The sequence below is a fragment of the Aphidius gifuensis genome, linkage group LG5 (assembly GCF_014905175.1).
Source record: "Aphidius gifuensis isolate YNYX2018 linkage group LG5, ASM1490517v1, whole genome shotgun sequence".
NCBI lineage: Eukaryota > Metazoa > Arthropoda > Insecta > Hymenoptera > Braconidae > Aphidius > Aphidius gifuensis.
The window spans coordinates 4823010-4848105 of NC_057792.1; the positions used below are offsets into that span (position 1 = coordinate 4823010).

At 23.2% G+C, this 25096-nt stretch overlaps 7 protein-coding genes across 11 annotated transcripts; 4 read left to right on the forward strand and 3 right to left on the reverse strand.

The window, feature by feature from the left end:
* Positions 1–543: 543 nt before the first annotated feature.
* LOC122857095 (40S ribosomal protein S7) lies at positions 544–1959 on the reverse strand. Of its 2 annotated transcripts, none has more exons than XM_044159081.1 (4): positions 1878–1959; positions 1166–1336; positions 755–1087; positions 544–660 (listed from the first exon to the last, which is right to left on the reverse strand). In XM_044159081.1, exons 2-4 carry the CDS (start codon positions 1334–1336, stop codon positions 583–585), a joined length of 582 nt encoding a protein of 193 aa, XP_044015016.1. In that variant the 5' UTR covers positions 1878–1959; the 3' UTR covers positions 544–582. The 2 variants fall into 2 exon arrangements, with proteins under 2 accessions (XP_044015016.1, XP_044015017.1); XM_044159082.1 differs by having other exon boundaries at positions 1829–1900.
* A 43-nt stretch (positions 1960–2002) lies between these two features.
* LOC122857096 lies at positions 2003–3343 on the forward strand. Its single transcript, XM_044159083.1, has 3 exons — positions 2003–2281; positions 2653–3060; positions 3176–3343. The coding sequence occupies exons 2-3, from the start codon at positions 2658–2660 to the stop codon at positions 3289–3291; spliced, it is 519 nt and encodes a 172-aa protein (XP_044015018.1). The 5' UTR covers positions 2003–2281; positions 2653–2657; the 3' UTR covers positions 3292–3343.
* A 2062-nt stretch (positions 3344–5405) lies between these two features.
* On the reverse strand, positions 5406–9766 carry LOC122857097 (terminal nucleotidyltransferase 4B-like). The gene is made up of 5 exons (XM_044159084.1): positions 8163–9766; positions 7510–7680; positions 6551–7400; positions 6323–6461; positions 5406–6088 (listed from the first exon to the last, which is right to left on the reverse strand). The coding sequence occupies exons 1-5, from the start codon at positions 8699–8701 to the stop codon at positions 5859–5861; spliced, it is 1929 nt and encodes a 642-aa protein (XP_044015019.1). The 5' UTR covers positions 8702–9766; the 3' UTR covers positions 5406–5858.
* Positions 9767–10014: 248 nt separating this feature from the next.
* On the forward strand, positions 10015–10916 carry LOC122857101 (cytochrome c oxidase subunit 5B, mitochondrial-like). The gene is made up of 3 exons (XM_044159091.1): positions 10015–10190; positions 10419–10492; positions 10634–10916. Exons 1-3 carry the CDS (start codon positions 10112–10114, stop codon positions 10841–10843), a joined length of 363 nt encoding a protein of 120 aa, XP_044015026.1. The 5' UTR covers positions 10015–10111; the 3' UTR covers positions 10844–10916.
* On the reverse strand, positions 10784–13242 carry LOC122857099 (peroxisomal membrane protein PEX13). The gene is made up of 3 exons (XM_044159085.1): positions 12803–13242; positions 12257–12714; positions 10784–12183 (listed from the first exon to the last, which is right to left on the reverse strand). The coding sequence occupies exons 1-3, from the start codon at positions 12862–12864 to the stop codon at positions 11648–11650; spliced, it is 1056 nt and encodes a 351-aa protein (XP_044015020.1). The 5' UTR covers positions 12865–13242; the 3' UTR covers positions 10784–11647.
* A 561-nt stretch (positions 13243–13803) lies between these two features.
* LOC122857100 (protein phosphatase 1 regulatory subunit 14B) lies at positions 13804–15601 on the forward strand. 4 transcript variants are annotated; one of them, XM_044159087.1, is made up of 5 exons: positions 13804–13994; positions 14292–14505; positions 14628–14717; positions 14806–14844; positions 14927–15601. In XM_044159087.1, exons 1-5 carry the CDS (start codon positions 13978–13980, stop codon positions 14966–14968), a joined length of 402 nt encoding a protein of 133 aa, XP_044015022.1. In that variant the 5' UTR covers positions 13804–13977; the 3' UTR covers positions 14969–15601. The 4 variants fall into 4 exon arrangements, with proteins under 4 accessions (XP_044015022.1, XP_044015025.1, XP_044015023.1 ...); XM_044159090.1 differs by having other exon boundaries at positions 13805–13969; XM_044159088.1 differs by having other exon boundaries at positions 13806–13954.
* A 1791-nt stretch (positions 15602–17392) lies between these two features.
* Positions 17393–25022, forward strand: LOC122856256. The gene is made up of 25 exons (XM_044157950.1): positions 17393–18120; positions 18199–18384; positions 18454–18527; positions 18631–18774; positions 18858–19061; positions 19155–19347; positions 19435–19644; positions 19718–19914; positions 19989–20170; positions 20278–20435; positions 20508–20541; positions 20633–20827; positions 20912–21025; positions 21608–21621; positions 22126–22311; positions 22381–22454; positions 22558–22701; positions 22769–22972; positions 23056–23248; positions 23341–23550; positions 23609–24002; positions 24112–24269; positions 24381–24519; positions 24615–24809; positions 24897–25022. Coding segments are annotated over exons 1-25 (3921 nt in total). The 5' UTR covers positions 17393–18118; the 3' UTR covers positions 25014–25022.
* The last annotated feature ends 74 nt before the right edge of the window (positions 25023–25096 follow it).

Consider the following 25096-nt stretch of genomic DNA (forward strand, 5'->3'; position numbering starts at 1 on the left):
AAAAAAAAACAATTGTTTAATAATCTTTGTAATTTGTATGATAATTATTATTTTAAGTTAATTCATGGCCATTTTATTTTGTTTTGCACATTTTAGATAATAGTGAGTTTAAAATATTTTCATACATTAATTATTAATTTATTTTTAATGAAAAATATTATTGCTTTTTATAAATAAATATTATACTGTATATTTTGTCGTTCTTTTTTTTATCATCAAGTTTAATTAATTTATAAATTACCGTAAATTAATTTAGCCAGCAATACGTAATTATTAATCGAAAAAAAAAAAAAAAATGATTAACACAGTTGAAAATAAAAAATTGTACATCAACTTTTTTCGAAAATTATAAATAAAAGAAACACAACAATAGACTGATAATTGTGTTAATTTATTTCTTGCAAATTCAAAACAAAAAATCGTCAAAAAAAATAACGAGAATGTCAAACAGTTGAATCAAAACTTGAGACAACAAAGATAAAAAATTGTAAAAAAATAAAAATAATGATGAAGGTGAAATATAAATATTTAAAAGACAATTAATCAAGTTTTTTTGTTTTTTTTTATTTCATTAATAAGTCATTAAACATATGATTCTGGGAATTCAAAAGTTACATCGCGACCTGTGAGTTTCTTGTAAACAGATGCAAATGTGTCAACCTGAAAAATAAAAATACAATTAGATTAACTTTTATAATAAAATCAACAACAAAAATATCAAAATGATATTAAACAATTGACTGATTTAATTTACCTTATGTTCAATGTTGGTTTGTTCATTTTTGTCAAGATGAACTTTGGTAAGCTGTGATCCATCAAGCTTAACACGAATACGTTTACCAACAATTTCAACTGGATAAACGAGATCTTCAAGAAGAGCATCATAAACTGATGTCAATGTACGACTTCTTGGGCGTTTTTGCTTGTTTTGTGTGCGAGTTTTACGTGTTGGTTTTGGTAAAATTTTTCTGTCACCAACAAACATAACATGTTTACCTGAGAATTTTTTCTCAAGTTCACGAACCAATCTTGTTTGGACTTTTTGGAATCCCTTTAATTTTGGGATTGGTACATAGATGATGATTGACTATAATAAATTACAAAATAATTAATATACACATATGCATTAAATAATTAATTAAAAGAAAATTAAATAATTAATTACTTTTTTGTTGTTGGTTTCCAATTCACGAGCTTTAGTGATGTGTAATTCTCTAAGTTGAGATTTAAGATCACTATTCATCTCTAGCTCAAGAAGAGCTTGAGAAATGCTGGATTCGAAAGCATCGGGTTCAGCACCACCGCTTTTGACAATTTTTGCACTTGCCGTGAACATCTAGAAACAAAAAAATAAAACAAATTAATACCAATTCCAAATTATTAAAACAACAAAACTTTTAAAATATATGATGAAGAGTTGCTACTCTTTTTTTTATGCTTTTCCCCACTTGATAAATGTTACATGAATTTTTCATTGACAGTGTAACATGGCTATTTTTTATAGGTTATGATATCAATAATTTTACTAAAACACAAAATAATAATAATAATAATAGATGTAATTATTAGCACAAAATTTATCCAGTTAATTAATAAACTATGTAACTTTTTTTTTTTTATATATACAATTTACTCCATTTTTTAATTGTATATTTAATGCACAATTTAATTAATCGGTATTTCAGCCAAAAAAATCATGCCGAATTTATCACAAATTTTTAATCCATTTTAATCATTATACTCTAACATCATCCGACAATTGTAAATAATTATTAATCAAATTTATTGTAACAATTGTTATTATTATTAATGCGTTTCATTAATTTACCTTGTTTAATAATTTTAATAAACAATTAATATGTGAAAGAAAGACAAACCTTGCACAGTACACGAGTAGCGTGATAAAAGGCTGAAAGTTGAAGAGAGTTTCCCAACCTCAAATGACTTCAAGCTCAAAATTTACAACTAATGCCATCTTTACATTATCAACGTGGCTATTTTTACAATTGAATTAAATAATAATAATAACAATTAATTTTCAATTAAATAAATAATAAAAATTATTTATTAAAATTATTTTATTTCAATCATTATAAATATTATTAAATTATTTAATTAATTTCTAAAAACTAATTAAACAAAAAAAAAAAAAAAAAAACTAATGTTTACCATCTAAGTTGTAATATTTTTTTCATGGTTTAAACGTCAATGTACTAAAAATTTTCATTGCGGCCATCTTTCCAAGTGTTTTCGGATAATAAAAAAAAATATATCCAACACGGTAATTATTTTTTTATAAATAAATAAATTAACAAACATAATAAATAAACTTAAAACAATAAAAACAAAAAAAACAAAAAATTAAATTACATAATTAATATATTTTACTTGTAGTATTTAAAGCCAATAATTTATTAAAAAATCATAAAAATTATTACATTGATTAGGTAATCATTTTAGACACTCAAAAATTCTCATAATTGTTTATTGAAAAATTTAACAACAATAAATACAACAACAACAAAAACTAGACAATAAAAATTAGTTGTCAAGTTTTAAATTATTATAAATATTAATTAGATTGCTGACACAATGTTGATATTTATTTAATTTATAAAAATAATAATAATAGATATTTGTTTTATTTAACAGAAAACATGGCTGGTAGAACTTTGCTGATGTCCTTGGTGAGAAGGAATCTTGTTAATGGTGTAAGATCATATTCAAATGATGCACCACCAATAAATGTCAAATATGGTAATCGTGAAGTTGTTGGATTTGGTCTTAATGGTGAAGCATCATATTTAGATCTTGAAGATTTTCCATATCCAGCAATTCGTTATAAGGAAATAACACCAGACATTCAAGCACTTAAAGAAAAAGAAAAAGGTGATTGGAAAAAATTAAGTACAAATGAAAAAAAAGAACTTTATCGTGCTAGTTTTTGTCAAACATTTGCTGAAATTGATGCACCAACTGGTGAATGGAAATCAATAACTGGTTGTGCTGCTTTTGGTATTGGTATTGCATTGTGGATATTCATTTTACTCAAAACATATGGTATGTATATTTTATTAATTTAATTAATTGCTTCTTGTTATCATGAACCAGTTAAACAACATAAATAATTCAACATACTTAATCAAATAATTATTTTTTTTTCTGTTTATTTTAGTTTATCCACCTCTACCACATACTTTCTCAAGAGAATGGCAATTGGCAACTTATGATCGTCTGGTTAAACTTGATGCAAATCCAATCTGGGGTGACTGGAAACGTAAAGAAAAATAAATCAATTTATTATACATTTTTGTTTGTTTTTTTTTTTTTTTTCAAAGTAGTAGAGAAGAAGAAGAAGAAAAAGAAACAAAAAGAAAAAAAAAATTGTATAATTGTTATTACAAGATGAATAAACAATAATAAATAAAAAAAAGTAATAATAATAATGTAAACTTAATTATAGTCATCTTCAGTTAAAGTACTGTACAATTTGAAAAAATAAAAATCAAATATCAATAATAAATTATTTGAAAACTAATTAATTATTTAAAAAAAAAAAAAAAAAAACTTTAAATTATTTAGGTAAGTTTTATGGATACAATTAATAATTAAATATTTAAAACAATTAACATTTGTTCTTTTTACGTTTTTCTTTATTTGTTTTTTTTTTTTTTAATTTTTCTTTTCTTTTTTTTTTTTTTTTATTATGAAAACGTAATGAACTATATGTTTGTACTCAAGATTATGATACAATTATTGTATATAAATAAAGTGGTATGTTACAAAGACCGATTATTAGTTTTTATTATTTTTTTTTTCTTTTTTTTTTTCAATGGCAGTCTCGTAAGTTTGTACATATTGAATTAAGTTACAATAGCAGCATAAACTAGAATTTTAATTTTTTTTTAGGCATCACATGTGCTAAAGAATAATCATACAAACAATTCAGACAATTTTTTATCATTTTTACATGGCATTATGTTGTTGTTTTATATTAAAAATGTGTTACATGAATTTTTTTCTTTAAAAAAAAAAAAAGCTTTTACGAATTTCTACAATAAGATAATAATAATAATAATAAAAAACAATAATTAATCTTTTTTTATTTTATACAATTTTTTAAAAAGGAAGAAATGATTATATTTATATTTTTATATTGGCTTTATATTTTTTATAAAGTTTTTTTTTTTTTTTTTTTTTTTTTTTTTCAATTATTTAACTTTAGTTAAGAAAAAAAAAACCACTTTTATATTTTTTTTTTCTTCAATCTTTTACATGTTGTTATTATTCTTAAATTATATTCATGATTTTTTCTTTTTTTTTTTTTTTACTTTTCCTTCAAACATATTTTTTTTTAACTTTAATTTTGTGACGCAATTTTTTTTAAATTTTTTTTTATACATTTAGATACTAAACAACTGTTAATTATTCATTAAATCAATTTATATAGCTTATTTTACAATATGTACATTAGGCAAGTCCCAAAAAAAAAAGGAAAAAAAAAAAAAAAAAAGATTTTTATTTTAATGTTATTGTTAACTTTTAATTATTTTTCTGCGCTTTTTTTTATAATATCGGTATCGTAAAAATTATACTAATATTTTTCAATATAATTATTAGTAAATAAATAAATATAAAAAAAATAATTATCATTTATATTTTCTTATCTTTTCATGAATGTTTTCCTTTTTTTTTTTTTTTTTATATAAATTCATGAAAAGAAAAACAAAAAAAAAACATATAACAGAAAATTACAAATAAAAATAAGTATAAACTATTTGTAGCACAACAAGAGAGTTTAACTATACTTTTTTCTTATTATTATTTTAAAAATTTCTATTAATGGCAATTAGTATTAATTAATACATGACAAAGAAAACTCATTTATAAAAAAAAAAAAAACGTTATTGCTTTAAATATAATTCATGAAAGTGCAATTTATATAAAAAAAAAAATTATGATTTATTGTATTATTTATTTGAAACTACTAAATTTTTTTTTTTCTTTTTAATACTATCGATTAATTCGATGAATAAAATGTCGATAAAATATTATATAAATTTACATAAAATAGTGTGTATGTGGAAATTAAACACCTGATGATCGCAGTCATGCTTTTATTATTTTATATAAAACGAAAAAAAAAAAATATATAGTCAATATATTGGCCACTCGAAAAATTGGGAAAAATCACAGTAAAAAAAAAAAAAAAAGTTATAAACAAAAATACAGTATTTTTTATCGTAAGAGATCAAAGATCATAAAATTAATGTTGAAAAAAATAATCTTTGGTTCATTCGCTAAGATTAGGGTGAACCAATAATATACATTAATATTGACAAAAACATTTTTCTTTTTTTTGCAATATTATCATTTTTTTTTTTCTATATAAAAATAAAACAAAAAAAAAAAAAATTTAATTTAATTGTCTATCGTCAAAATGCTCATGTACCAACAATATTTTTTTTTTTTCCACCATTATTAATATCACTCATTTGTTTATCAACATATTCGAAATTTCGTCCCTCAATAGTAAGATTTTTTTTTTTTTCTTTTTCAGTTGAGTCAATCAAATGAAATGCAAATTAAAATTTCTTTTCTTTTTGTAATTAATGTATAAGACTTTACCTGGTGTTTTATTATTGCTAAGATATACTCAAAAGATTGAAAAGAAAAAAAAAAAAAAAAAGGAACTGATTATTATTATTAAATTTTTTTTAAAATTTTTTCTTTTATCAAGACTTTTTTAGTTTTTTTATGATATTTTTTTTTTTGTTATTTTTTTTATGTTTTTCGTTTGATTATTATTTTTAATTCTTTTTTTTTTTTTTTCATGATTATTAATTATGTATATTTTATCACCGTACACAATCACTAGTTACTCGATGATTAACACTTTTTTTTCTTTTTTGTGCTTGACTTCGTGTACCTGGACTTTGATTGTTGGTATTATTATTGTTACTTGGACTATTAATATTATTTTGTTGTGAATTTTTAATTTTATTTTGTCCAAGTGGATTATTATTAATACCACGTAAATAACTATTACGAGAATTATGATGATGATGATGATGATGTTGAGGATGACCTGTAAATTTTGTAAAATTAAATTAATTAATTTCATTGTTAATTATAAAATAAAAAAAAAAAATAATAAACAATTTTTCCTACTTGAAATATATATATATGAAATATTCAAACCTTGTCTGAATATTTTATCTCATGTTTCAAACAAAATAATTTCTATTTATATTTTTTATTATAGTTCATAAATATTGTTATGTATTTTTTTTTCTTGTATAAATTATATTTTTAAACTTACCATGTCCACTTGGTTTGTATGGTTTTTTTGATTGATAATGTTGATTTGTTTGTTGATTATTATATGAATTTCTATCTTTATTTCTATCATCAACTTTACCACCAGTATTTGGTGAATTACCACGACTACATTCAGAATCCTAATAATTATAAAAAAAATAATAATAATTAAATATCATTGCGCTCTAAAGATAATACATTAAGTTTAAAAATAAAATAAATTAATTACTGTATCACTGGCAGGTGCTGATAATGTAGAAGCATCAGATCCAGTTGAACTTGAAAATGAATCAATTTCTAATGGTAATTGAAATGTATCTTTAATCCATTTTCTATATTCAATAACTTCATCAGTAACACGAATAATTCTTCCAAGTATACTACATTTAGTAGCATCATTTGCCAAATTATTTAATGGATTAACAGCACGTGAAAGTGCAAAATATGCCCAATCAAATGCATCTTTAACATAAAGTGCACCATAACTACTTCTTCCAATATCATTACCAGGTGTTAATGGATCTTCAATACATAATAATGATGGTCTATGTCCATCAATCATATCTCTTAATATTTCATCTTTTGATATATAAGTACCACCATCTTTTATTCTAATACCAGTTTTAACATAATTAAATTTTCTACCATATAATTCAAGAAATTCAATTAATAATACTCCCAAATTTGTATTTGAACAATATGCATCTTGTCTTGGATGTAATTGAAGAAAACTAATTGTCATTAGAATTAAACTGTATGATGATATACCACCAGTAAATACTTCATTTAAATCACGTTGTAATAAAAATTGTTTAAGAACCAATACAAGTTTATCCAATACTGGAAATTTACGTTTATATGATTTAATTAATTCAGCTGATTTAACACCATTATTCATATTAAAACTAATATCAACTTTAATTTCAGTTTCTTTATCTGTTAATTTAACAATTGGTACACTTGCTTTATCCAATACTTTAATTGATGATGGTTCAGCAATATTTTGTTCAAGTAATGCAGTTTCTAATGTACGTAATGGTAAATTTGACCATCTACCAATAACTACCAAGTCAATATCACTAGAAAAAAAAAAACAAATATTATCAAAATTATTATTTATTCCTATACTTTATTCCTATATAATAAAGTATCTATATTTATTATTTATATTTCATAATATTAACATACCTTGTTGGTAAATAAAGACCAGTTCTAAAACTTCCAAAAACTTCGACCTTTGAATCAGGCCAGAGGTCATAAATAACTTGTTCTATTCTCTTGACAACACGAACTCTCATATTGTGCTCTTCTCTTGATGGACACATGTATGCATAAAAATCCAATATTTCTTCGTGTAATCTATTTGAAAATATTTTGATTATTACAAACAATACTTTTCAAAATGACAATAAATAATAAAATTAAAAATTTATAAAATATTTATTCAAAAATTAAATAAATAAATAATATTTATTTTCTATTTCTTTAAACTTTATTTATTTATTTATTTTTTTTAAATTATCATAATTCTGTAATCATTGGTAATCATAATAACAACATATTGGCAAATAATTTTCATCAAATCAGCTTGTCTCACGTGTACTATCTCAATCAAGATAAAAAAAAAAAAAAAAAAAAACCCAATATAAAATCTAACCTAAAATATCCATAAATGAAAAAATTAAAATTATTATTAACAAAACATTGCGCATTTTTCTGATAACTTCAAAAAAAAAAAATTAAACATAACCTTAAACAAGCAGCCCAATTATAATCCTATAAATTTTTTTTTTGATAATTAAAATTAATCAATGAAATATTAAATGAATAAATAATCATACCCAACAATTCCTTTGGTATAAGTACGATTTGGTGGACGCCAAGGACATCCACCATATTCACCAATAAGTACATCATAATTATAATTCATGCCGTATGTACTTGCACGATTATCAGGTTTCCTTTTTGATGGATTATAATAAATATTACTACATATACTATTTTGTTGTTGATAATGACGATTAATATATTGTCGTTGTTGTTGTTGTTGTTGTTGTTGTTGTTCATCAATAATACGATAATTATTATTATCAATTGGTATATAATCTTGATTTTGTTGAATTTTATTATTCATTGTGTTTATTGAAGTTGACGTTGTTGTTGATGTTCCAGTTGTTGTTGATGTTGTTGTTATATTATTATTATTATTATTAATTGTATTTATATTATTATTACAACCAATACTAAATAAACCACTATTATTATTATCGTTTTTAAGTGTTAATATATCAATACCCTTTTCAGCTTCCCAAATATTAAGCCACAATTTGTGTGCAGGACCTGATTGCTCGGGTTGATACCAACCGATTGTAGGATCCATTAAACGCACACCTACAATCGTGCGGTATTATTATAATATATTTCTTCTTTTTTTTTTTTTTTCTAAAACTTTTTGACTTTCTTTTTACTGTGTGTGTTTGTAATTTTCCACTTGATTTAATAAATATTATATATGTATATTTATTTATTGCTTTTAGTTATTGAAATATATATTATTTTTAATTATCTTTTTCTTTTTCTTTTTCCTTCCGCTCTCTTGCTCTCTCTTTTTGCTATAATATTTTTATCTCACTTTTTCCAACTCGTTTTTGCTAATTTTTTTTTTTTCCTTTTTTGTTGTATTATTATTATTATTACACACGACAATATTAATAATAATGGAAATAAAAATTTGACCACTTATTTCTTTTTTTTGGTTTTTTTTTTCACGCAAATTTACTCGGTTTTTACTCTCTCCTTTACCAACTGAAAAATATATATTTTTCTCTCTCTCTTTCTCTCTTTCTCTATCTTTGTCACTCTTGTTATTTCTGTCTTTTTTTTCAAGGAAACTCTATTTTATATATCACCACCCTTCTCTTTTTATATCAACACTTTATTCACTTTTTATATTGCTAAAATAAATAAATTAAAAAAAAAAAAAAAAAAAAATTAAAAACGAAAAAAAAAATATCAAAAATATATATTTTATCTACAAACACACACACGTACACACACAAAAATAATTTTTTTTTTTTTTTTTGTAATTTATTAATCTACTGGTGTTTTTTTTTTTTTTTTTTTCTCCTTTTATAATGTTCACTGAATTTTTGTATTAAATGACACGTTTATTATTACTGTTGTATAATGACTAAATGTTTTATTAAATAAATATATTATTAATGATTATTATTGTTTAAATAATTGATAATAAATATGTTTAATAATTGTTGATAAAAAAAAAAAACCACACCATGTAAAAAAATTGTTAAACTTGGCATACAGGTTGCAAGCCTCGCGATATTCGATTCGCGAATAGATGTCGCGTTTTTTTTTTTTTCTATTTTATGAAAAATTATATATTAGGGTGGGAGATTTACACATGTATGTACACTTACGATGGGAAAAATATATAGATAAATCTAGAATGTAATTTTATTTATTATTTTTTTTTTTTTTTTCAATTAATTTAATCCATGAAATATAAAAATTTAATTGAGATGAGAAAAATATATTTTCTCTCCAGGGAAAAACTGTTAGCATCATTTGGTTAAAAAGATTTTTGTTTTATCATTTGTTGATAATTTAAATTGAGCGTGAATTTCGTGTTTCTCATTGTTTTGTTAGTTTATGGTTTAAATAGCTATTTCTCAGTCTGTCTCAGTCGAAGTCGGCCCGAAGAGTCACTTCGGAGAGAGTCACCCAAAAAAAAAAAAAAGACAAAAATTATTTGTCCATAATTATCAATAAAATGGCTTCGTTGTACGGACGTACAATTCTTCAAATATCACGTCGTGGATTGTCGACATCATCAATTAAATACGCAAAATGTAAGTTGTTTATAAAAATATTTAGGAATAATTTTATTGATGATTTATTGATTGTCAGTTGTGTGTATTTCTATGTTATAAATTTTGGTATTATGTAATTCAAAGTCAAGATGACCGACCTGGGTGTACAAAAAAAGAAAAATTTTAATATTTCTATAACACACAAGCAATTGTTGTTATTGTTTATCAATATAAATATTAATAAATTAATTTTATTTTCATTAACAGCATTCCCGGAACCTCTGGACCTTGCTACTGGTTTGGAGAAGAAGGAATTACTTGCTCGTATTGCTGGCAATGATGTGAGTTGTTTATTCAATAAAAATAATCAATTATTATTAACAATTGATTTTTATTTTTAAATTATTAATTAAAAACAGTTTGTTATGTATATATTTGTCATTAAAAATAAATGTAATATGTATTCTTATTAATTTTTATAGGATCCATTTATGTTGAAAGGAAAAAAGCGTGGTCCAGGTACCAAGGATCAACCAAATTTAGTACCAAGTGCTTTTGATTGTCGTATTGTTGGTTGTATCTGTGAAAGTGATTCTACAAGTGTTGCTTGGATGTGGCTTCACGAGGGACAACCAAAACGTTGTGATTGTGGACACTGGTTCCAACTTGAAAGAAAACCACCAATTGTATAAAAAAAAAATACACAGTCAATGTTACAGTAAAATAAATAAACAACAAAAAAAAAAAAACAAAATTTCTCAAATATCGTTAAGAAAAGTTATAAAAAGAGAGAGTAATGATTAAAAAAAAAAAAATAAAACAAAAAAAAAAAAACAATAACAAATTGACGTTTTTTTTTTTGAGTTGTATTCTCTTTGATAAATATTTCGGAAATTGTTACCAAAATACCAACAAGACAGTTTAAACTCATTGTCATTATTAACGACAAAAAATAATAAATAATAAAAAAAACTTAGTAGATTGTTTTGCAGTTAATGTCATATTACAAAAATTATGAAAAAAGACTAAATTGTCATTATTATTTAAAACCCCTAAACATGATTAATCCTTGTTTAATTATTTTTTCAATCATTGACACTTAATAAAGTGTCATAAAAACATTACAATTATCTTCGTTTGATAAACTTTGTTGTTTAAAAATTTAATCAATTTTTAGAGCACATGGTCTTCATGACAGCATACAAATTAATTTCCCTGATGTCAAACATAAATCTTACTATTAAAATTAATTTTTAAAAATTACTCCGAGTCATAAAAATTATCATATTCATATATTTTATTATTTTATTAAATTAATATATTATTCCCAATGATAAATACATAAAATTGATTAACACAAAGTATAAAAAAAAAATTAAGGAATATTTACAAGCCTCAGTACCATTTAAAAATATAAAAATTCATTAGTAACCATTTGGTATTTATGAGTCATGATCAGGATCATCAAAAATTTATTGTTTTATTCATTCAATAAATTAAATAACTTCATGATTTGTTGGATCATTAATTTTTTTATCATTATTATTAAAAGTTTCTTCCATTGTTGTATTAAGATCATCATCATTTTTATTTTCATTATTAAGCTTATTTTTTTTCTTCATTTCACCAACAATTTGAATGTAATTTGATGGTACTAATCCAATGTTAGTACCATTTGATGCTTTACACCATCCAGGATTATTTTTTGGCTGTAATGATTCTGGTGCAAGCCAAATTTTTTGTCCACATTTAATTGTCAATTCATTTGATGTTGCTGCTTGAAAATCATACATAACTGTTGCTGAATATACTGGCTCATTTATTTGTAGCCAATCTTGTAATGTTTTTTCTTTAAAATCATTTGTATTTATATTTTTCATAATTTTATGTATTAAATATGGAATGACAAATATAAGACTTAAAAATATAAAAATTGGCCATGTTGTTGTTGTTGGTAATTTTTTATCATTAACTGAATCTAAAAATGCTTTTTTCCATGCTAAATCAGTATCTGGATCATCTTCACGTAAACCTGTTGTTTAAAAATATCTATTAAATATCAAATTTTCATTTGTAATAATTAAAAATTTAATATTACAACTTACCAAGTTTAAATAAAATATATTTATATAATTTTTTAGCATATTTAATAAGTATAAATGTATTTAATATTTGTCCAAACATATTTCTAACTTTTCCAATATTATCAGCAACAGCTAATATTGCACGAAATGAACTTGACATTGCAAATAATGTTGATTCAAGCATCATTGTTATTGATGAAAATGTTGTTACAATTGATTCAATTGATTCAAATGCTGGTCTACTTGTTTCTTCAGCATATTGTATTAATCTACTTTCAACATCACCACTTGGTCCATTAAAATTACCATAATTATTATATGATGTAGATCTAAGAGGAAATGAATTATATCCATAATTATTATTATAACCACCTAAATAACTTGGTGTCATATTAAAATGAGTTCCATAATTATTAACTTGTCTTCTTGGTGGTATTGGTGGTGGTAATGACATTTGATTGCCATAACGTGTTGGACCACTGGAATTGAAAAAAAATAATCATTAAATTGTCAATATTTTACTCCAAAAATCAAGTATAACAATGTTTATTTTTTTTTATTTCTTACTTTGACATTCCACCAGGTGTTGTTACACGAAAATTTGATGTAGTTGGTCGTTGTTGATTCATTTTTAATCAATATATATTTACAATATTTTGTATGTAATAATAAAACACAATGACAATTAATTTTCAACGTTGTAAATTAATTTTTCATCAATTAAACTATCAAGTTTAATTAAACAAAAAAAAAACAGTATAATTATCAGTTTATTTTTTTAACCATACAGTGGGCCAAAGGTCGAATACATATTGATAAATAAAAAAAAAAATAATAACATTCATTCAAAAAATTATTACACACTCTAACACACAATTTTTTATATCAAAAATTAAAATTGTTTTTTTTTATCACAACGATGAATAATAATGACAACTATGACATTTGTTTTTTTGTATTTTACATAAAACAAGTATTATTGATAAATTTGACAAGTTGTCAACTGCATTGACTACTCAACAAAAACATAGGTATTATTTTTTTTAAACAAAAAAAAAACAAAGTTAATTAATTCTTATTTTAGGGCGAATTTACAATGTCATATTTTCAAGATGGCCGTCAAGTAATTCAAGATGGACGATAGCGGTGCAATTTTTTTTTTTTTATTATTTGCAAATAAAACAAACGACAGTGTCGCTTTCATATTTCTCTGTCAAGTGGACGCGCTCTTTAATCTTTTTAATTGTTTTTTTATATATTATATTAATATCCAAGAATTTTTGTTTTTTTTTTTCTCTGTGATAATAATAAACTTACATATTTTCATTTCAAAGTGTTATAACCATTTTAAATAAACTTTAAATTGCCGACAAATTGTGAACTAGAAAAAAAAGGAAAAAAAAAAAGGTTTATTGATATTAAATTTATTTCTTTATTATCTAATTTATTATTATTTTCAATTACTTTGTTTAAAAATATTATATATTGGCTTTTTATAATTAAAATTATCTAATTTTCTTTCTAATTTATTTAATTTTTGAATGCAAAATTTTATGATGGTACTTTAATTGATTATTTATTAAAAATATTATTATTTTTATTTATTTTATTTATGAAAGTATTGTTATGAAAATAAAGACAAAAGGTTCTGAGTAAACTATATGGAATTTTGCATCTAATCAGCGAAAAAAAAAAACAATAAATTGCGTGACTTTGGAGGTACGTGTCCAGGATGTGAGTGCATGAGAAAATTCCCAAGGTCTTTTTTTTTTTTTGATAATGTTTTAATTAATTTATTACAACTGTAATATAAAAAATTATGAAGATAAAATTCATAAACATTTCTAACGTCAGTCACTTAATAAAAAATCGAAATTTAATTTTTTAAACAAAGCTCAATTAATTGTTATTGTTTTTATGGAAAAAAAAAGTATCAAATGACTCTATTGATTTGATGACAATCAACAACACTCATTTGTTATTCATTTGTTTAATGTATAGCTTATAAATTTCTTTTGTTATTTAAAATTTTTTTATAACTTAATTTTATTTTCAGATTAAAAATGGAAGGAGGTGGTGTATTAACTGCTGAACGTAGTCCAGCACGTGCAAATTTACATGTTGCATTTACTGAAAAAGGTGAAGTTAAAGAAAAACGTGAAAAATTTTTAACAGCTAAATATGGATCACATCAAATGTCATTAATAAGAAAAAGACTTGCTGTTGAAATGTGGCTATTTGATGAGTTACAAAAACTTTATGATTCAGCTGTAAGTTATTTACTTATTATCAAAAATAATAATAATAAATAAAAATCAATAAACTGATAATTAATAAAGCTTGAATTATTACAAAATGTAAAATTATATATTTATTTATTTTTTTATTACAGAATGATAATGGAAAAAATCGTGAAGTTGATGTTGATATTGATAAATTATTAGACATGGATACTGATGATCATAGACGAGCTCATCTTCAGGTAAATATAAAAATTATATTTAAAAATTTTAATGATTAACAACAATCAAATAAAGCAATATGTTAATTTTTTATTTTTATTATTTTAGGAGCTTTTGGTAGATGCTAAAAAGCCTCATGATGTCAAGGTAAATCATATTAATTATAATAAATATCTAATTGATATTTACATAATATTTATTTAATTATTTTTCATTTTTTTTATTACAGAAATTTATCAATGATTTATTGGAAAAGGCAAAGACACTTTGAAGTGTAAGTATTTGCCATTGGCTCAATGTACTGATAATGATTACATCGCATTATTTTGCTCATACATAAAATATGCTTGTGGTTTTTATCACACTACGTATAATTAATAATAATAATAATAAAATTATGAATAATAAATACACCGTTTGAAATTAAAAACGATATTAATCCGTGGGTTAGTTTTTTTTTTAATTTTGTTTTTTGATTACTTGTTTTTTTTAATTTTATGAAACTTGATGAATGTGTCAAGTAATAAATGCTCAGAGTCAAATTACAATGACTGAAATAAAAAAATTAATACAAAAATAATACAGAAATAATATTTTTAATAGTATTTTCAAAAAAAAAAAATTATTTTTTATTTAAATAACACGTAGATTTTTGATGTTTAATGATAGTTTTCAAAATAAAATCAAAGAAAAAAAAAAAAGTTAGTTGGGATCATAAAAAACCTGGTACTTTAATGCAGTTAAAATAATTTATGAAAAAAAAAAATATTAAATGTATAAAAGTGCCAAAGATATGTTCTACATTTTAAAAGGAAAAAAAAAAAAATATTTGTAGTTTTGTCTAGTGTCTTTGAATAATTAATATTAAATTAAATTTATGTCTGAAAAAAAAATAATAATAAAACCGTGAATGCACTGGCTTTGAACTTAAAAAAAAAAACTATCGATGGATATTTGCAATCTACTTATCATTTTTTTTTTTCGTCGATATTTTGCTTATTATTTTTAGTTTAATGTGAAAATTATTTAATATCAATACACACTGCCTGCTGAAGGAAACAAAAATTGTGAGAGAGAATGAGAGTAACGAATTTTTTAATGTTGAATAAAATAAAAAAATTAAAGCAGCTTTTTGTGGTTGTAGATTTAAATCGCTTTGTAGATACATATCTTTAAATTATCTCATTCGCATATCTATTTTCATTTAAATGAAAAGTAAAATTTTAAATTAAAAAAAAATAACTAGATAAATGCTTTAAATGAGAAAAGAAATTAAAAAAAAACTTTTTTCTTTTTTGAATAAATAAATTTGTTAATGTTTATAATATTATATTATAAATTTAATAATGTTTTTTAATTAAGTTTATTTGTTTTTTTATCGACCACAGAGTCCCAGTGTATTTAAAAAAAAAAACATTTAATAATAATAAAAACTGCCAAAGAGTTAAATTTGTGCGTGAGAAAAATGAATAAATAAACAAAAAAATTGAGCAATATTATATCGATTTTTTTAAAACAATTATTATAATAATAAATAGAAAAATTCATTTTAAATAATTATTTAATGTACTGTTAAACAAAAAATAATTGTGTTTGCATTTTTTATCAACGAAAAAGTCTCGAGTTTTTAAATATATATATTAAGATAAGCATTGTCTTCAATGATTTTTTTTTTTTTACTAATTTAATTTAAAGAAAGATAAACGAGCCAGTGGTAATAAATTATTATCAAATGATAAATTTTATCTTTGTTTTTTCGTTAATGATAATATATTTGCTTGTTTAAATTTTTTATTAAATATTATTTATACTAAATATGACAATGTTAACTTCCAATTAAACTGCGATTTTATGTTTTCCTTTAATGGCTTGGCCAGAAAAGATTTAACAAGTGATGCTTGAATTAAAAAAAAAAAAAAATTAATATATATATAACATAATATTAATTGTCATTAAAATTAAATTAGAAAAAAAAAAAATAATCATAATATGTAGTATGCGTCCATATGGAAGATAAAACAATCGAAAAAAATATTAAATAATTAAAATGTAGAATTAATAATTGAGTGAGAACGAGCTTAATTGTAAAATGCTTTGCAATGATTTTTAAGTCAGTAAAAGAAAAAACAACAATTAAATAATTAAAAAAAAAATAAATAAAGTAGAAAAACAATTAATAATTTTAAACAAAAAATATTGTGTGATTTTGAAGGGATAAGATTAAATGCGAGAATTAAATTTTTTGTGAAGAAAAATATATAATTTTAATACAACAGTGTTTTATATAAACCAAAATACAAAGAACAAAAAAAATTTTAAAATATAATTCCTCACCCATTATTGTCAGATTGTCACCTCAAAATAAAAAAAGAAATGGTATTTTCTCAAAATAAAATTTTAAAATTTTTAGAATAAAAAACACAATATTGTAGAAAAAATAAAAAAATATATCGTCGTCCAACGCACATACCAATAAATTATATAAAAATAAAAAAAATAAAAAAATTTTGTACGATTGACTCATACCAAAGGGATTATTTCATTATCATATTTAATTTTAAACAATTATTTATTTGTCTTTATTTTAGTTACCAAATTTTACCGAAAATAATTATTTTTAAATATTAAAAATTGAGTTAAACACGCATATTTATTTATTTATATATTTTTTTTTATACTTTTAATAATTTTATAATTTATATACTTTTAAATAGTAAAATATGCGTGAAAAAAGCTTTTGACGCAATTTTTTTTTTATGGATATAATACTACTTCCCTGCGGTTCGGAGTTTAATTTAAAAATTTTGTCTGAGGTCCTTATTTTTTATTACTATACTTTCACACCGTAAAATATATAAGCTATGTGCACACAGCTTATACATGCAATAAATTAAATTAAAATTGAAAAAAAAAAAAATATTTAATAAACTTTTTATTTTATTGTGTAAAATATATATACCGGATATTTCTGGTCAAAAAGAATCCAGTTGCTTTTTACGTAATATTTTTTTTTTGTAAAGTTTGATTAAATTTAAACACATAAAATATATGGTCAAAATAGTTTTTTAAAAAAACAACACACTGGATTTCTTTGTTTGTATCACGTTCCATCGTTAAAATTTTTATGATCCGCATAATAAACAGGGGTACTATGTATACAAATGGTATAATGGAGACTTGAAGAGTTGAGTTGAGATTACTAACGTCTGGAGTTAAAATAAAAATATAAAATACATATAACAATTTGCTATATGCCATGGCATTAAAATAAGAAGAAACAGCTCAATGACCATGACTGGTGGGTACCTTTAAAAGAAGAAATATTTAATATTTGCTTCAGTATTCATCGAAGGCTTCACAAGAGAACTTTGACTATTCAATTTACACTCCATCATCATAGTTGAATATTCAACTGATAATCATGCAAGTTATTTTTTTATTTATTAATATTAACTGTTATTTTAAAATTTATAATTTTATAAATACATTGTATAATTCCAGGGCACCAAATGCGGATCAATTAGTGGGTCATAATGCAGGAATGAAAAAATTAATTCCAGTTATTAACAAAATTCAAAATATTGTTAGCCAAGCTGGACTAAATGTGGAATTAAATTTGCCTCAAATTGTTGTGATTGGTTGTCAAAGTGCAGGAAAAAGTTCTGTTTTAGAAAATTTTGTTGGCAAGTATGTGTTGAATAAATATTTATTAATCAAATTGTTGGGCAAATCGTTTTTTTTTTTTATTTTTCACAGGGATTTTTTACCAAGAGGTTCAGGCATTGTGACAAGACGACCACTTGTATTGCAACTTATCACTGCAAAAACTGGTATAAGCTCTCATATATATATTATGAATCTTAAATTAAAACTTAATAAAAAACTCCAGGGAAAAGAAAAAATTTAAATAAATGTATAATTTTCTGTTAACAGAGTATGCTGAATTTCTCCATAATGCTGGTCGTAAATATAATATTTCTGAAGTACGTAATGAAATTGAATCAGAAACTAATAGAACAGAAGGAAAAAAAGGAGTATCTAATAGACCTATTAATTTAACAATCTACTCTCCACATGGTAATATATTTAATTGTTATTATATTTATTTTTAAAATCAAAGAAAATTGTAGATAATAAATATTACATTTGATAATTTATAGTTGTAAATCTTACACTTGTTGATCTACCTGGTTTAATAAAAATATCAATGGACAAACAAAAACCTGATATTGGAAAGGAAATTGAAAAGATGGTACGTGAATATATTGAGAAAAAAAATAGTTTGATATTGGCAGTAACACCAGCCAACTCTGATCTAGCAAACAGTGATGCTCTTAAATTGGCTCAAGAGATTGATCCTGAAGGTATTTTTTTTTTATTTTATAATTTTAATTGTATATATTTATTTATTGAACAAAATATAATTTGTATATATTTTTTTTTTTCATATAATAAAGGCCTGAGAACTATTGGTGTCATCACAAAACTAGATCTCATGGATAAAGGCACTGATGCAAGAGATGTTTTAGAAAATAAAGTATTTAAATTACTTAGGGGATATATAGGCGTAGTGAGTCGTAGCCAACAAGACATTGATGAAAATAAAGACATTGGAAATGCTTTAGATGCTGAAAAAAATTTTTTTTTAAAGTATTACCAATTTTTCTTTTAAATTATTTATTAATTATCTCGATATTTTTAATGATCCTTCTATTTTTTTTTAATTAATTGTAATAGTCATTCATCGTATAAACACATGGCAGATAGATTGGGAACAGAATATTTACAACATGAATTGAATAAACAGCTGACAAATCATATTCATCAAACTTTGCCAACTCTTCGTGAACAATTGCAAAAACAACTAATAGAAATTGAAGAATTTATTGAAAAATATGATCATTTTAAAGTAGTTGATCATCCAACTAAAACCAAAGCAATGTATCAGTAAGTTATTAAATCACATATGGTTATTTATATATATAAAAAAAAATATTATTTTTACACATTAATATTACAGAATGTTACATCAACTTTCTACTGATTTTGAGGCTGAAATTGGAAATTACAATTTAGTCGAGGTAAGAGATGCACCATATTTAGGCTCAAAAATTTATCGTCTTTATCACTCGACTTTTCCTCGAGATATTGCAACAATCATCATTGATGGAAAAATATTGGATAAACAAATTGAAAAAATTATATTGGATGCTCGGGGTACGTATCATTTAAACACATATCACTTAGTAAACTTTATACTAAACGAGTATTTTTATTTTTAATTACAACAGGAGTCAAGACTGGTCTTTTTACACCTGATGTAGCATTTGAAGCACCAGTTAAAAAACAAATTGCACGACTTGAAGACCCAAGTCTTCAATTTATTTCAGTTATTACTGGGATAGTTGATGAAATTGGAAAAAAAATCATTCATGGTGAACTTGAAGATGTACAAAAAAAAATAACTAATCGTGTATGTATATGACAGAAATTTCAATGTAATATTTTTTTTTTTTTCAAAGACAGTAAAGTCATCAAGTGTAGTAATGTCACAATAATATTTTGTAATTATATTTTTAGATATCTCATTATCCAAAATTACGTGCAAGAGTTCAACAAAATATGTCAGTTTACATAAGACAATGTGAAAAAATATGCAGAGATCGTTTAAGTCTTTTGATAAAGTTTGAATTGACATATTTAAATACCAAGCATCCAGATTTTATGGCTACTACCGGGTAAGATTTTTATTGCGTATCAAATAAATTTCTATGTCTTGATAATTAAATCAATTTTTTATATTTGTCTAGAGCTTACCAGCAATTTGACCATGATGTTAATGAAGTAAGATAATATTTATCAAATGCAATAACAATTTTCAATTATTAAATACAAATTAAATAATGAATGTAATTGTTTTTTTTGTTTTTTACAGAAGGGCAATGTAACTGATCAAAGAATGACCAAGCAAATTGAATTAATAAGAGATTACATTACTAGTTATATGAAAATTGTCAAAGAAAAAATAATAGATCTCGTTCCAAAAGCTATACAGTATACAGTTATTGAAGCAACAAAAACATATCTCAAGGAAGATTTAGTAATTGATCTAACTCAACATGTAGATCAAGTGAGTTAAAAATTATCTAGTATTTTTTTTGTAAGGATTTTAACTACGGAATTTTATATGATAGTTATTTTTAATATTTTTCAGCTAATGGAATTGTCTGAAGATGAAGCACGTATACGAAATGAAAAGTATCTAATGCGTGAGACATGTAAAGAAGCACTACGTATTATTGATGACGTGTCAAACAGTATTCGCTACTAAAAACTTTTTCTATTACTCAATTACGAAAAATAATATCTTATTATTGTTTAATTACTAATTAATAATTATGTGTATGTCTCAACTTTTAATATCATCATTTTTTTATACTTGATCGTCATTATATTCTCTTTTTTAAATTTAAATAAAAAAAAATAAATGAAAGATAAACGAGCCAGTGATATTAAAATATTATCAATGATAAATTATCGATTTATGTTGCTTTTTTTTTCCTCTATTTCAATGGGTTAATATATATAAAAATTGTTGAAATCAACTAAAAAATATGATGTTTCGTACAGGATTTTATAAAATAAATATACAAAAAAAAATACAAAATAATTTTTTACTCATTATTTTTTGAGAATAAAATTTTAAAATTTAGAATAAAAAACACAATTGTAAAAAAAATAAAAAAACAATATAAAATAAAAAAAATTAGTACGATTGCGACTTATACCAAAAGAATTATTTAATTATTATATTTTATTTTAATAACCATTTTTTTTTCTGCCTTGGTTTTCGTTATTAAATTTTTAAAAAAATTATTTTTTTTTTAACATCAAAAATTGAGTTAAATAGGCATATGTCGTAAAGTTTATATTTTATTTTTATATACCTGAAACTAGTTAAATATGCGTGAAAAAGCTATTAAACTTGACGCAAATTTTTTTATGGATGGAATACTCCCTCGCAAACGATTTAGACTTTGGGCAGTCTAAAAATTTTGTCTGAGACCTTTTTTTTTATTACCATACATTCACAATGACATTGGTACTATACAAATGGTAAAATGGAAACTTGAAGAGTTGAGTTAAGACTACTAACGTCTGGGGTTGAAATAAAATACACATAACAATCTGCTATATGCCATGACATTGAAATAAAAAAAAAATAACACAACATTTAAGAGGAGAAATTTTTAATATTTGCCTCAGTATTGGTCGAAGGCTTCACAAGAGAACTTTGACTATTCAATTTACACTCGATCATCATAGTTGAATATTTAACTGATAATCATGCAAGTTGATTTTTTTATTTATTAATATTAACTGTTATTTTAAAATTTATAATTTTATAAATACATTGTGTAATTTCAGGGCACCAAATGCGGATCAATTAGTGGGTCATAATGCAGGAATGAAAAAATTAATTCCAGTTATTAATAAAATTCGAAATATTGTTAGCCAAGCTGGACTAAATGTAGAATTAAATTTGCCTCAAATTGTTGTGGTTGGTTGTCAAAGTGCAGGAAAAAGTTCTGTTTTAGAAAATTTTGTTGGCAAGTATGTGTTGAATAAATATTTATTAATCAAATTGTTGGGCAAATCGTTTTTTTTTTTTATTTTTCACAGGGATTTTTTACCAAGAGGGTCAGGTATTGTGACAAGACGACCACTTGTATTGCAACTTATCACTGCAAAAACTGGTATAAGCTCTCATATATATATTATGAATCTTAAATTAAAACTTAATAAAAAACTCCAGGGAAAAGAAAAAATTTAAATAAATGTATACTTTTCTGTTAACAGAGTATGCTGAATTTCTTCATAATGCTGGTCGTAAATATAATATTTCTGAAGTACGTAATGAAATTGAATCAGAAACTAATAGAACAGAAGGAAAAAAAGGAGTATCTAATAGACCTATTAATTTAACAATCTACTCTCCACATGGTAATATATTTATTTTTAAAATTGAAGAAAATTATAGATAATAAATATTACATTTGATAATTTATAGTTGTAAATCTTACACTTGTTGATCTACCTGGTTTAATAAAAATATCAATAGACAAACAAAAACCTGATATTGGAAAAGAAATTGAAAAGATGGTACGTGAATTTATTGAGAAAAAAAATAGTTTGATATTGGCAGTAACACCAGCTGACTCTGATCTAGCAAATAGTGATGCTCTTAAATTGGCTCAAGAGATTGATCCTGAAGGTTTTTTTTTATAATTTTAATTTTATATCTTTATTGATTGAGCAAAATATAATTTGTAAATATTTTTTTTCTATTTAATAAAGGCCTGAGAACTATTGGTGTCATCACAAAACTAGATCTCATGGACAAAGGCACTGATGCAAGAGATGTTTTAGAAAATAAAGTATTTAAATTACGTAGAGGATATATAGGCGTAGTGAGTCGTAGCCAACAAGACATTGATGAAAATAAAGACATTGGAAATGCTTTAGAAGCTGAAAAACAATTTTTTTTAAAGTATTACTAATTTTTCTTTTAAATTATTTATTAATTATCATCTCGATATTTTAAATGATCCTTCTATTATTTGTTTTAATTAATTGTAATAGTCATCCATCGTATAAACACATGGCAGATAGATTGGGAACAGAATATTTACAACATGAATTGAATAAACAGCTGACAAATCATATTCATGCAACTATGTCAGCTCTTCGTGAACAGTTGCGAAAACAACTGATGGAAACTGAAGATTATATCGAAAAATATGATCATTTTAAAGTAGTTGATTATTTAACTAAAACCAAGGCGATGCAACAGTAAGCTATTATTACATATGGTTATTTATGAATAAACAAAAATATTATTTTTACACAGAATGCTACATCAACTTTCCACTGATTTCGAGGCTGAAATTGCAAACTTATCGTCAAAAATTTATCATCTCTATCACGTGATTTTTCCTCAAGATATTGGAAAAATCATCATTGATGGAAAAATATTGGATAAACAAATTGAAAAAATTATATTTGATGCTCGGGGCATGTATCATTTAAACATTTATCATCAAGTAATACTGAATACAACAGGAGTCAAGACTGGTCTTTTTACACCTGATGTGGCATTTGAAGCACCAGTTAAAAAACAAATTGCACGACTTGAAGAACCAAGTCTTCAATTTATTTCAGTTATTACTGGGATAGTTGATGAAATTGGAAAAAAAATCATTCATGGTGAACTTGAAGATGTACAAAAAAAAATAACTAATCGTGTATGTATATGACAGAAAATTCAATGTAATATTTTTTTTTTTTAGAAGACAATAGAGCCACCAAGTGTAATAGTAATGTCACAATAATATTTTGTCATTATATTTTTAGATATCTTATTATCCAAAATTACATGAACGAGTTAAACAAAATATAACATCTTACATCAGAAAATGTGAAAAAATATGCAGAGATCATTTAAGTTTTCTGATAAAGTTTGAATTGACATATTTAAATACCAATCATCCAGATTTTATGGCTACTACCCGGTAGGATTTTTGTTTCGTATGAAATAAATTTCATTGTCTTTAAAAAAAAAATAAAAATTAATAATTAAATTTATTTTTTATATTCATCTACTCTTCATATTGATGAAGTAGGATTTTCGAGAAAAATCGAACTAGAGAGAAAAATTATTTTTTTCGATTATCTCCGATTTTCTCTGCATGTTCTCCAAGTCGGAGAAATCATATTAGCCAGAGTACAGCTTACCAGCCGGTTAGCCATGATAATGATGAGGTAAGATATTATTTATCAAGTGTAATTTTAACTTTTTATTATTGAATAAAAATTTAATAATGAATGTAATTATTTTCTGTTTCTTTTTTTTACAGAATGGCACAGTAACTGAACAAAGAATGAGTAAACAAGTTAAGGTAATAAGAAGTTACATTGATAATTACATGAAAATTGTCAAAGAGAGAATGATAGATCTTGTTCCAAAAGCTATACAGTATACAGTTATTGAAGCAACAAAAATATATATCAAAGAAGATTTAATAATTGATCTAAGTGCACATGTCGAACAAGTGAGTTGAAAATTACCAAGTATTTTTTTTTTAATAAGGATTTTAAGTATGGAATTTTATAAAATAATTATTTTTAATATTTTTCAGCTAATGGAATTATCTGATGATGAAGTACGTATACGAAATGACAAGTATCAAATGCGTGAGACATATAAAGAAGCTCTACGTATTATTGATGACTTGTCAAATACTATGCACTACTAAAAACTTAAAAAAAAAAACATCAAAATCAAGTTAATTTGATTCTTATTTTTGACAATATTGATAATATTTTCATGATAATATTA

Coding starts and splice junctions, on each gene's coding strand:
- LOC122857101 (XM_044159091.1), top strand. CDS start 10,112: ATGGCTTCGTTGTACGGACGTACAATTCTTCAAATATCACGTCGTGGA. Junction 10,191..10,418: donor ATCAATTAAATACGCAAAAT/GTAAGTTGTTTA, acceptor TTTCATTAACAG/CATTCCCGGAACCTCTGGAC. Junction 10,493..10,633: donor CTCGTATTGCTGGCAATGAT/GTGAGTTGTTTA, acceptor TAATTTTTATAG/GATCCATTTATGTTGAAAGG.
- LOC122857097 (XM_044159084.1), bottom strand. CDS start 8,701: ATGGATCCTACAATCGGTTGGTATCAACCCGAGCAATCAGGTCCTGCA. Junction 7,681..8,162: donor TATACCAAAGGAATTGTTGG/GTATGATTATTT, acceptor ATTTTCAAATAG/ATTACACGAAGAAATATTGG. Junction 7,401..7,509: donor GGTCTTTATTTACCAACAAG/GTATGTTAATAT, acceptor TTTTTTTTCTAG/TGATATTGACTTGGTAGTTA.
- LOC122857100 (XM_044159086.1), top strand. CDS start 14,190: ATGACAATCAACAACACTCATTTGTTATTCATTTGTTTAAT. Junction 14,506..14,627: donor AAAAACTTTATGATTCAGCT/GTAAGTTATTTA, acceptor TTTTTATTACAG/AATGATAATGGAAAAAATCG. Junction 14,845..14,926: donor AAAAGCCTCATGATGTCAAG/GTAAATCATATT, acceptor TTTTTATTACAG/AAATTTATCAATGATTTATT.
- LOC122856256 (XM_044157950.1), top strand. Junction 22,312..22,380: donor TTAGAAAATTTTGTTGGCAA/GTATGTGTTGAA, acceptor TATTTTTCACAG/GGATTTTTTACCAAGAGGGT. Junction 24,003..24,111: donor AAAAAAAAATAACTAATCGT/GTATGTATATGA, acceptor TTATATTTTTAG/ATATCTTATTATCCAAAATT.
- LOC122857095 (XM_044159081.1), bottom strand. CDS start 1,336: ATGTTCACGGCAAGTGCAAAAATTGTCAAAAGCGGTGGTGCTGAACCC. Junction 1,088..1,165: donor TGGAAACCAACAACAAAAAA/GTAATTAATTAT, acceptor AATTTATTATAG/TCAATCATCATCTATGTACC. Junction 661..754: donor AAACCAACATTGAACATAAG/GTAAATTAAATC, acceptor TTTATTTTTCAG/GTTGACACATTTGCATCTGT.
- LOC122857099 (XM_044159085.1), bottom strand. CDS start 12,864: ATGAATCAACAACGACCAACTACATCAAATTTTCGTGTAACAACACCT. Junction 12,715..12,802: donor ACACCTGGTGGAATGTCAAA/GTAAGAAATAAA, acceptor TTTCAATTCCAG/TGGTCCAACACGTTATGGCA. Junction 12,184..12,256: donor ATATATTTTATTTAAACTTG/GTAAGTTGTAAT, acceptor TTTAAACAACAG/GTTTACGTGAAGATGATCCA.
- LOC122857096 (XM_044159083.1), top strand. CDS start 2,658: ATGGCTGGTAGAACTTTGCTGATGTCCTTGGTGAGAAGGAATCTTGTT. Junction 3,061..3,175: donor CATTTTACTCAAAACATATG/GTATGTATATTT, acceptor TGTTTATTTTAG/TTTATCCACCTCTACCACAT.